An 11,518-nucleotide genomic window follows, 5' to 3' on the forward strand; every position below is an offset into this window, starting at 1 on the left:
GAGATGTGAGCTGGTGGGGTCATTTCTCTTGTGTCGCATGAGCCAACACCTCTAGTGAGGGAGATCAGGATCCTGCCTGCACTCCTCAACTTCCAGTGAAGAGCAAACTTTAACATTCAGTGCAGAGACTTGTTTCCATGGAGAGAGAGAGAGAGAGAGAGGGAGAGATCTCCCTTGCACTCAAACACCACAATTTTTGTTGTTGTTTCTTACCAAACAAAGGTTTAGAGCAAGGGCCTGAACCACAAACCAGGGAGGGCATGACCAAGCTCTTCTCCATTTGCAAACTTTGGCAAAGTCACACAACCGTCATCAGGTGTAAGTGGTACCATGACGGTGGTTCACAACTTTCTTGATCGAGCCAACATCTTGTGTGTACGTTTACACAAAAGTGGCAGCAGCAGAATAAGAAGAGCAATCGCATTCACGCATTTCACTCAAGAGGCGCAAACTATAACCCTTCACAAACATGGAACACAGACCCACACTGCACAGTAGCTGCAGCTAAAGGAGGAAGGCAAGCTGGCCCAAAAAATGAAGGCACCTGCAGCTCTGACTACAGTCACCAACGATTGACCTTAAAGCATTGGTTGGCGTAGGTCTTCATCTCTCCGCCACAGTGATTCGTTGATTTGCATATCTTATTTGGCACAGGTTTCTACACCTGACGCCATTCACCACACACCACTGACCCCTATTTATTTATCAGGGTTTGAGCAATCAGGGCTGCAGTATCTTGCTCAACATGATCCCTGGGGGAAGCGGGGATCGAACCAGTGACCCTTCTGCTACTAGACAGCTACTCTATCCTCAATCCTCGTGCTGATGTCATCAATAGAATGAGTGGCAACGACACTGTGCATGACCCCAATTGGTCAGTGGGCGGTGTTTGTATATGATCTGACCTCATATCTCACCTGTTAACCTGCTTTGCAGCATACGCTACCAAGGTGACACACTCCACTGGGAAGTCAACCAGCTTCGTAGTACAGAAAATCCCAAGTTGACCCTGAAGTTACCTCACTAACCCTCTAATCCTGGTTTATAGCACAGGCCCCAGGTCTTTATTCATTTGCTGCAGTGCTGCAAGCAAGCTTAAGGTTTGTTCTGCAAATGTGTCTCCCAAAAAAAAGTACGCGTGTGAATTGAGCCTGCTGAGTGAACCTGGAAACAAAAGTGAGGATGCAGAAGGACACAACCCATCTGTTTGACAGCGTTATGATGATCACGATAGAGCACTGACTTAGAATGTAGTTGGTTCAGCGTTAACAAAAATATGAAGCAAGATCAGAAATGGGTTTGCTTAGCTTGTTTCATTTCTCTGGGGAGAGCCTGAGTGTAGTGAAGCTTCACTTATTGTCGAGTCACTTGTAGCGTATCTTGCTACAGTCGCAAGCCAAACACTGCACTCACGTACACTGTCAAATAAATCTATCTCTATAATATTTCCAAATCTTTTTTCCTAAATAGTAAATGCAATGTTATGGCTCCAAAGTAGGTCTTCAGACCACTTTCAGTTCAAAGCGTCTGATTAAAATTATAATAAAGATGATGTAATAAATGCTGCACAACCATCCAACAATAATCCTGTTCAGCCTGCATGCACATGGTGAGATGAAAGCTCCCAGTGTCCTGCAGTCCAAAAATAGAGCAGAGAAAGCCCTCTTTGTATTTGCTCTTTTCAAAAGACAGGACAGTCCCACAAAGTGATTGCCTGTTTTCCAAAACTCTGCAGCCACACATCACCTCTGTCCAGGAGAGCTGATGACAGAAGCTCGGCTCACTGAGCAGGTACGTCTGCTAAGGCCTTCGTGCAGCAATCCAGGTACACACATCAAATCTATTTTTAATATTTTTCCGCTGTTACTTTGAATCAGTAACCGAAATCCATCCTGCATTTTCATTTAACTTCTTTCTTCGCCACAAAAGCGTAACCTCAAAAGATTCAATGTAGCCAAAACCAAAACAGTGCATGGTTACGGTTTCAATCTGAAATGAGCTGTTGAGCTTCATGAAGAAATCTTAGGTCCCATTCGTGGGTAGACCACACAGGTTAAACTGCCAAACGGCCATCCCTACTGCAGTAACTGAGGTATCTGGTGGCTGACAAACAACTTTATCAAAACACAACATTTGCACACGCACGCTATTAATTTCATCATCAGCGGGCAGCTTCCAAGAGCAATGTACTAGCACTAACTCTGGCACTTTGAGGAAGGTCAAAAGTCTCTTTTTCAATGAATATGCGAAATGCACATGTTGAGGTTGACAAACTCCCCTGAAGCTTCATCATTAGAGGAGCCTCTGGTGCAAAAGAATTCAATGCAATAACAATGAACTGATGACCTCAGTCCTGAAGTCCTGCAGTCCGACACTGAAAACTACAACAGCTATTCGGGATCTGTTGAGACAGCAAATGGCTGATTAGCTACTAACCGGTTTGGGCATCTTTCTCCTCTCTCCGCCCGTCCCCTGCTGATGAGAAAACAGAAAGAAGTCGTCCTCCGTCTTCCTGCCTCTCTCTGGGGCACCAGCGCCTGGGACACAGCAACAAGAGAAACAGACATCAACAAACAAGTAACACTATCATTAGATGCATGTACCCTTTAGGCTGTCTGCTTTTCTGTATCTCTCCAGCTATGCGTTTCCATGTCTCTCTCTCTCCATGTCTTTCTTTATCGCTGTGAAAAGACATGATGACAATGGCGAGACTCAAAGGCTGGAGTTAAGAATGACAGAAAAGTGGCAAAATAGTGGAAAACAAAGCAGCATAAAAGGACGAGACATAGATAAAGCAAAACTAAAAGGACAGAAGACCCCTCTGCCATTTCCATGTCTTGTGCCTCTCAGGCAGAACGATACAGAATAGGACAATTTGAAACAGTCTGACCTTGATTGATGGACATGACAAACAGGAATTTCACTATCAGCTGGAAGTGAAGGGGCGCTGAAGGAGAAAAGAAGAGTGTGTTTATTGTATTTATCCCAATTACAATGAAATTCCTGCTCTGCATTTCACCCATCCTCTACGGAGAAGTGAGTAGCTGCACGCTAAACCCAGTTCCTTCTACCAGTGACTGGGTCAGGAGCACCCATGGGAGTATAACCCAGTGAGGCAGCGAGAGCAGAAGTTGGGAGCTGAGACATCGAATCCCTTCAGCACAGCACTTCAGCGAACCTCCATAACAAGACTACAAAACCAGGCCTGAGAAATCAGGCTCTTCTTATTCATCAAGATCACATTTGGCTCAGGGTTTGTTGTCACAGGCGTTCATGGAGGTCTGCATTTGAAGCAATTAATGAAATAAACATTCTAGAAACCAATTATCTTTTTACTCTTGATGAGGTGTGTTGCTGGGACATATTGTTACCGTCTTATCTGGACAGTGTGGGTTGATTCTGAACAGGACTGCTTAATGACGAGAATATCAAATAGAGAGGGCAGTTGGTGGGTGTCCCATTTGTGCCAGATCTTTGTGATGTGTGAGGCCAGAAATAGACCTTCCTCCAGTGTCAGTGGCACAGAGAACGAAACCAGGCTCAGTCCGAGGGCGGAAACCTAGACCTAAAGACTCACTGGAACACTTGGTGGACAAATCAGATAGAAGATGGAGCTGCCCTGCACTGTGTGATGGACGGCTCGTTGATCAAAACCTCATTCAGGAGAAGTTTCTTCAGTTTATTTCTACTTCCAAAATGATGCGGTGTGGTCAAGAACCTTTAGAAACCAACTTTCTGAAAAATTCTCAGTGCAGTTTGTGGCGAGTGCTTCATCAGTAAAGAGACGGTCAGATCTAAAAAAGGGGAGTTGGTATTTTCGACATCCATCCCTGTGGCTTCTCCCAGGATTGGGGTTAGTAATTTGCTTCAAATTCCTTGAAGATGAATACTGGACATGACAGATGATGTAAACAGCAGTCTGAACTTGCAGGGCCATAAGAACATCCTGTTAGCGATGATACTGAACCAGGGTTAGGGTGGCAGTCTGCTCGAATCCAGATTGATCAGCCACTGCATTTGTTCGTGTCACACTGTAATGCAGGATAAATCTTGTATGAATTGATGTGTTAATTCATTAATGTGCGAGTGTCACAAGTTGTTTGAGGACATTTTCTTTTCAAGTTTGTACGAAGCCTAATTTATACCCTCAATGGTATCGAGGTCATCCTGTGTGAAACAAGCATGGTGGGAACGTCCATGTGCTGACATGCACACGCCAACGATGTCAACTGGAGTATTTGCTTTGACAAAGACTTCTGTACACAAACCCACTTTTCTAGCTTTCCTGGGAATATCTCATATGTTGTGTAAGACATTTTGGGATTATGTTCATTTTTATAAAAATTAACAAGACAAAGACAGAAGAGGTGGGAACAAATGCCAGTGTGGCAACACATAATCACACTTTTTTCCTGATAAAATATTGATGCTCCAGCTCTTGATTGATTTTTGTTCAAACAATCATTGACGTTTGAGGCAGATTATTTATACAATATGACGGTCACGCTTGTTCTTCAGGAGCTACGGCGCTGTTTCCTGGAGTAGTGAGTGATTGGGTCAAGGAAGCGGCCAGTGAGGAAACTTAAAACACCTTGAAACTTTGAAGCAGACATTTGACATCTGACGTACATGCACACAGGAAATTGTAGCTCTATTTTTTATTTTGCATATTGTATGGTGAGGTCCCTCCAATCCCAGCCGATCCCAGCTGACACTGGGCTTGAGAGGCGGGGTTCACCCTGGACGGGTCGTCAGTTCTTCGCAGCGATAGCTTGAACGTGCACAATTTTAATTCATGCTTCGGTGCAAGCCAGGGTCGAGGCTTTTATCAGTGCAAGTCTCTCGGTGAACACCCTTCGTCTAAAGCAGGTGGACTCAAAAGAACTGCAGCCAGGGGTGAATTCATCAGCTGGGTCTAACTTCCCTCCAACTCTGAATTTCATCTTATGTGCATAATCCTTCTATTTCACCTTATCTACACTGGGAGACAGCAAGAGAATGAAGAGTGACACAAATTCAAAGCACGTCTTGACCCATATACCTGCAGCCAGGAGATAGTTATTTTAATATTCAGTGTCTTCAACTAACAGACTTTCTGTCTCACTGCTTTCCTCAGAAAAGAACCACGCAGAGAGTTGGCGATGGCGATTCTTGCTTTATGAAGAGAATACGCAGGCTTTACTCATCCATACAGCACCCCTTAAAACTCAGTAATGAGTAAATATCTGTTGTTCTGACTGATTTTTATGGTTTCATACTGAAGCTGTTGAAACTGAAAAACCACCAGAGTGATATAATCAGCTTTGTTCTCTATTCAGCAACATGAAAGTAACTGCATCTGCAAAATCTAATGAATTTAACGGCCCCAGGCTTTATAGGAACACATGACCCCACAGGTCAACACACACACACACACACACACACACACACACACACACACACACACACACACACACACACACAAGAACCAGGTCTGTTCTGTTTGTAGCCTCCAACCTTGTAAATCTGGCTGTATGCTGAGAGTGTTTTTGTCAGTGGATTCAGAAAAGAAAGAGAGTCCCTTCATTCAGTGAAACCAAAGTGTTGCTCCCAAGTGGATTCAACTTCCAGGTCACCATTCATGCAGGAAGAGGCTTCGCTCTGTGTTCATTTCTCTCTCTTATATATCTTGTCCTGTCTTTGGTGTGTTTGTTCCACATTGATGGTTGAGTTTCACAGGCTACGCCAAAGTGTTCTCAGCTCACACATTTTTCATTGTGGATTCTTTGCCCAAGCCCCACATAGTCCTCCTCCTCCTCCTCCATATTTCATTTCCTCCCTTTACATAATATGAAGAAGACCTGCAGAGGTACAGTGTTTACTCTACTGAGCCAATATGCTGCTAATTTTATTTTAAAAAGGTTATTTTTTCTTCAAGATGTATGAATAATTCTTCAGTGTCTTTTACGTTGGTGCTGTAACTCCATTCTAGAGGAATCACTGGACCACCAAAGGAAGGCAACACTGCCGTGCTGCCTTTGTAAAAACAAGTGCGCTTGCGGTCTTTGCAAACAGAAAAAAATGTCCCGTGAACTCTCATACACACCAGAGGGGTGAGACTGAATCACAAGTGGCCACCTGAGAAGAACCGGGATGGCAGGTGTGAACCCAGGTAGTCTGAGCTGTCTGCCGAGGATCAGATCCCTCAGTCAGGACGCGTGTTAATAGCCCGGGACAGGGAAGAGACTTGGTGGGAGGAGAACATGTTGCACAACTGGCAACATTTAAAGTGATGGGTACGAGTCATTGCACAGCAGGTTGATTGAAATGTTTGAAATCGTTTCTTTTGAGCTCCGTCTGTTACACTGAGTAGGGCTGCACTCAGGAGTATTTGCATCATTTCAGTCAAATCCAGTACAGTTCAACACTGCAGCCTTCAAATGGCCGTTAAGATAAATGAACTCTTAGCTTCTTTTTTAACCATTTCCACCCTCACAAAGGGATTTATGGATGAACTGCTGTATTATCCTCAGTACAAAGCTGCCAGTGGCTCACGTATTTTGGCTTTGGGGAGTTTTTAAATGATTGATCAAAGGATGAACCCTTCAGTTGAGAAACTTTGAATCCAAATACTTACGCTTTTGTGCCGTAAATGGAATTTTAAAAAGAACAACTGATTTAAGGAGGTTAGTGTCAAAACACACAAAAAAAACCCCAACAGAATATTTTCAAATGTTCTGTAAAATATCAATAACAACATTTCAGGATTATGTGACTTTTCATGACTTGTCTTGACGCTACTTTTCATTGCTGTTTTGTGTCACTGAAGCTGTTTGTGTGGTCGTAAGCTGTTCTGGAGTCCATAAGTGCCATTTCAGTTGTATGACTTACAAAGAACCAGCTAAACACAGCTCAGCTCATTAGCGCTACACTCTAGCCAGCACTCTTAGGTTTCTGCTGTGCTAACAGATAAAGAAAAACGGTTTAAAAGCAGTCAAAATGGCATCATCACTCTTTTTTTATGAACTGATGAATCATTAAAATCTCCAATTGATAAATGGGGTGGCCGAAAACCATCGTCATTTCAATGCCTCGCCCCCATATATTCGGACTCTGGAAGCCTCATCCCTGGATTCTAAACCATAGAGAAGTTTAATCCAGCAGAGGAACTTCTCTGACCTGGAGATTGAAACTTTCTCATCAGCTGATCAACTGAACCAAATTTAAAAGCTTGAGAGTGAAATAAAATGAAGTGGGAACTTGTGGTTTAGACTGAAATCATCTAGTACAGCCACAGGGTTGCCATCATCAATCGAAAGCCAGTGGATATTTCAATATCTAATAGATCGATGACCCTCGTCACTGAAAGATGATTCATAGAAAGTTGGAGGAGAATGTGGCTGCGCTTATGTCAGTAAGTTGCGGAGGAGACACAGAAGCAGAACATCCAACAACACTCCGATGAGCACAATAATGAGCTTAACCCGCGGGCCTGTCACGTCTCCAGCGTGTAGAGTCGAGCAGGCTCCAGCCTCGCAGGTTCACTGTGCCGCACTGCCATGTGCACACAGGATCTGAGACCTGACGTGAGTGAGAATCACCACAAATGGCGGGGTGAGCCAAAACGTGTGTTTAGACAAATGCAGGGGTGATAATGAGACGAGTCATCTTAACAACGCCACCAAGCCTGCACCGAAAACAGGTTCACACTCTGTTGTGTGGAGGGTTCTTGGATTCAGACAACGGAGCTAAAACATCCCCACAAACTATAACAACTCTACAAAGGCCGAGGAAAAACAAATGCAGAAAAGCACTTGCGCTCGGCCACGAAGGCATCAAGACAAGAGACTGAAGTTGATCGCCTCCGTGTCAAAACGAGAGCGTTGCCTGTCAGAGCTGCTGCGCCAGTCCTCCGTCTGTGCCATCATATTTCCTTCAAGTTTCCTTCAGCATCAAGTAAATGAGTGCACCGCAAACATGTGAGCACAAGTGTGAGGGACAGTGATATCTATTTCGAAGCAGAAAAAACTGTGGCTCTCATTTTATCTAGAATCACACAACTTGAATGAATGGAGGATCCATCCAGATCCAAGATGGCGCCGCGTGAGTGGCTGCCTGTTCCAGTAGCTCCCGCTGTGCCAATTTCCCCACTGAGGGACGGATGAAGGTTTATCCTATCTTATCTTTTCTTATCCAGGCATGAGGGTCAGCTGCGTCCACAGAATTTTAATTCTAACAACTGAACTTTTTTCCCCCTTCAGCCTGGCCTACTTGCCAGGATATCCCAAACATGTTGGTAGGTTGCTCTGAGGTACCTGAGGTCTCACCGAGGAGGAATCCCTGGATTCCTACAAGATTCATGAGATGATGCAAGAAGCCAGCTTGCCAACATCAGCAACACGCGGCAGCCGATGAAGAGGTAAGCGCAGACGCTCCTATAGCATCAGCTTGATCAGAACTGGTCTTCACATGGCAGTGAGGCTTTTCTTGTCAGGAAAAATCGTTTCTCCTGGCGTTTGCTAGTGGTACGTTCTTCATCCCATCATCACCACCCAGGGACTTCTTTTTTGTTTGTGTGTGTCTGTTCTCTTCCAGAAGAAACATTGTCCAAGGACAACTACATATAATAAAATGTCTGCCTTTCTTGCTGTGCACATCAATAAAAGTTGTGAAATAATAAAAATCTAAATTTGATTCAAAGAATTTATGCAATGCAGAGGAAAATCAACACTTCCAGGAGACCATATGCTCAAAAACGCCTGCACAGTGCTTCCTTGGAACGCCGTTATTCCAAATTCCTGCATCCAGTCATGATCCTGATTCCTTCCGGATGACTCAAACTCAATTTCCTCCTTGGCGTGATTGCTTTAGGCAGGTGTTTAACTACTGCTCAGTGGCCAGCAGCTCAGACTTCGGTTGTGCTGAGCTGGATCGAGGTGTGTATGTGAACGGGGCGTCTCTGCCAAATAGAGAACCAATCCTGGAGAAATAAAAGGCATAAAAAAAACAAAAAAGCAGTAACATTTATGAGCTTTAAAAAAAAATACATGAATGGGATGAGACCATGAGGAAGAGGTTGTCCTGGTCTGGTTAAATTTGGTACATTTTTTTCGCGCTGTGTTTTTGTGTGTCGTATCCAAGTATATAATGCTTTTATTTTGAAACGACCTCTTTAAATCATTTGTTCAAACCGTGCATTTCAAGCCCACTGCAGTACAGAGGCAACTCCCAGCTGAACTTTGACCTACTGTACTTATTTGTTATGCATGCACGCACTCTGAAAATACAGTGGATGACTGTAACAGACACTTCCAGTGCATTCACTTTTGTTTCACACCTGCTGGGTACGCAGATGCGAACAAAAAAACATGTCTATAAAAAAACAAAAGCAACATTAAAAGATGCAAACATAAATTGACACAACTGACAGAAACATGAAGGCACATGCAGATTCCTGGGAGGAGCCGAGCCTCCTAAGCTGACCAGGCATCCCCACCAACACTCTCAGCGCAGCAGTCAGAAACAGCCTCCCAGTGGCAGCTGGTGTGTGAGGAAATCATCAGATTCGGCCAAATGGCCTAACAGACCTGCAAGGCAAATTCAGAGATTGCCTCCACCGATTATTTGTTTCAGTAAACTGGTTCAAACGCGTCTGCGTTGCATTAACTATTTCATGTGTGGTCTTGTTTGTCGTGGTCAGGCTACAAATAAGACTTCCTCCTGAGAACTTGAGGCTTTCCTGCCGAATCCTGGCACTGCAAAATTGTTCATCTTTAAATGCTCCAACAGCATGAAATATTTTCTTTTGGTCTTCCTTGGGAAACCGTGCACTAACGAGGTACAACGCCAGGTCTATTTTGAGTCACTCACACGACTGAGGGTCTGGCCACAGTGAGACAACGCTGTCCTTTGCTAATCCTGCACTATGGGATTATTCAACAGGTTCCAAAGGAGAAAAAAAAACAAAACAGTGCAGCTGAGAAACCTTAAACCAGCCAGCAGAGGTATCTCATGTCATGATGCAGGGAGCCTCTCTCTCAAATGAGCTGTAATTTGGTCCAAGAGGGGGGCGGAGACGAGAGCAACAGGAGGATTTGAGCGACAAGACAAACAGCCAATTAGGTCACTTCCCCCTCTGTGAAGTAGCCAATCAGCGACTCGTAAGCCTCCGGAGCATCTGTTTGTGCCAGATGGACCGCAAGTGGCAACATCGGTAGGCGCAAATGTTGGCGCACTCAGGACAGCTGTTCAGGTGCTAAGCCAACAAACAGGAGCGGTGCAATTCAGTGCGTCGTCCCTCGCCAGATAAACTCTCACAAGTGTGGGAAGGTGGTAGAATCAGACCAAACAGGAACTATCGCTGTGACAAACCGACAGTTTCATATGCGCGCGAATAACATCGGACATTGGAGACATGCGCAGAAAACAGCGGATTTTAAAAGACCGTAAGGGCTAAAACTCCGTCGACCGAGAGGAGCCAGCAGGCTGTCGAGAGGTCCAAACACTTCCAGTCCAACAACTTGCTGAAGTTCTAGCAGCCGTTGCAAAAGTCAGGAGGCGCCAGCCGCACTCGCGGTTGAAGCGGCTCACGGCGCGAGAAACGGCGTTTCCGCGGTGAGCCCTCAAACACGAAGACCCCGGCACCACTAAACCCACCGAACACGAACGCGTTCATACACTGAAGCGTCCCGAAGTGCTTCTGTAAAAACACTTTGAACGCGCTTCTGGGAACGGGGGCACGCATCTAATTACTCCGGCTGCTCGCTGTCCCGTTGCATAACAGAACCGACACACAGCGCCAAGTGTCACCGGTTTACTCACCCGTTCTCCCCTCCAGAAATATGAAGCAAGCCTGTGTGACACGGCGATGGGGCTAAATATGAGCGGAGCACGCCGTCTCTACCCTGCCTGTCTGATGGGTCTGCGACGTGGAAGAAGTTGGACGCGCTGCGGCTCGTTGGCTCTCCAGCCCGGAGAGGAAAATAAATCCCCCCCTCGTTTGAACGGCTTAAAGGACGGCAGGCGGGGATGTAGGTGCTCCAACTCACCTCTGACGGCTGGCTGCGCTTAAGGATGCCTCCAACTGTCACCCCCTCCGGCTGGCAGCAGTACTTTTTATATCCACAGCGAGTAAAAATAGCGGGTTTCACCTTCCCGTCCTCTGCGCTGGTTCCCGGACACGCTGCGTAGCTACCGCGGGTGCACAGAGATCCAGAGAGACTCCACAGCCAGCCTCCCACCACCGGAGAAGTGGTACAGACAGTCAATATGGCTGACGAACTTACCGTACTGAGGCGTGGTGGTGGTGGTGAGCCCAGTCCCGCAGATTCGCCTCCCCCCTCCTCCTCCTCCTCCTCCTCCTCCTCCATTCTGCAGATCCGTCTGCCGCGGGGCACGAACAGGGGTCGCAAACTTTTTCATACCTTATAAAGCTTGGAGACGTTGCCCCAGATGTCTCCCTGGTTTTATGCGAGATCGAGATTTTATTCTTCATACAAAGTTTAAATGCATGAAGTCTGACATTTTTATTCTGTTCATA

At 45.5% G+C, this 11,518-nt stretch overlaps 1 protein-coding gene across 2 annotated transcripts in view; it reads right to left on the minus strand.

The window, feature by feature from the left end:
• LOC147252561 (radixin) overlaps positions 1–11,279 on the minus strand; it is a 47,996-nt gene extending 36,717 nt beyond the window's left edge. The window contains exons 1-2 of one of the 2 annotated variants that reach the window (XM_086220905.1): positions 11,028–11,279; positions 2,437–2,537 (exon numbers count right to left, since the gene is read on the minus strand). In XM_086220905.1, coding sequence (XP_086077031.1) covers positions 2,437–2,448 — 12 coding nt within the window. In that variant the 5' untranslated portion in view covers positions 2,449–2,537; positions 11,028–11,279. Of the gene's footprint in view, positions 1–2,436; positions 2,538–10,800; positions 10,955–11,027 lie in introns of those variants that run through there. The other variant, XM_086220906.1, reaches the window with a different exon arrangement.
• Positions 11,280–11,518: the final 239 nt, after the last annotated feature.

Source organism: Aulostomus chinensis, chromosome 12 (genome assembly GCF_037954235.1).
Source record: "Aulostomus chinensis isolate RoL2024-O1b breed Wild chromosome 12, RoL_Achi_v1.0, whole genome shotgun sequence".
NCBI classification, from domain to species: domain Eukaryota; kingdom Metazoa; phylum Chordata; class Actinopteri; order Syngnathiformes; family Aulostomidae; genus Aulostomus; species Aulostomus chinensis.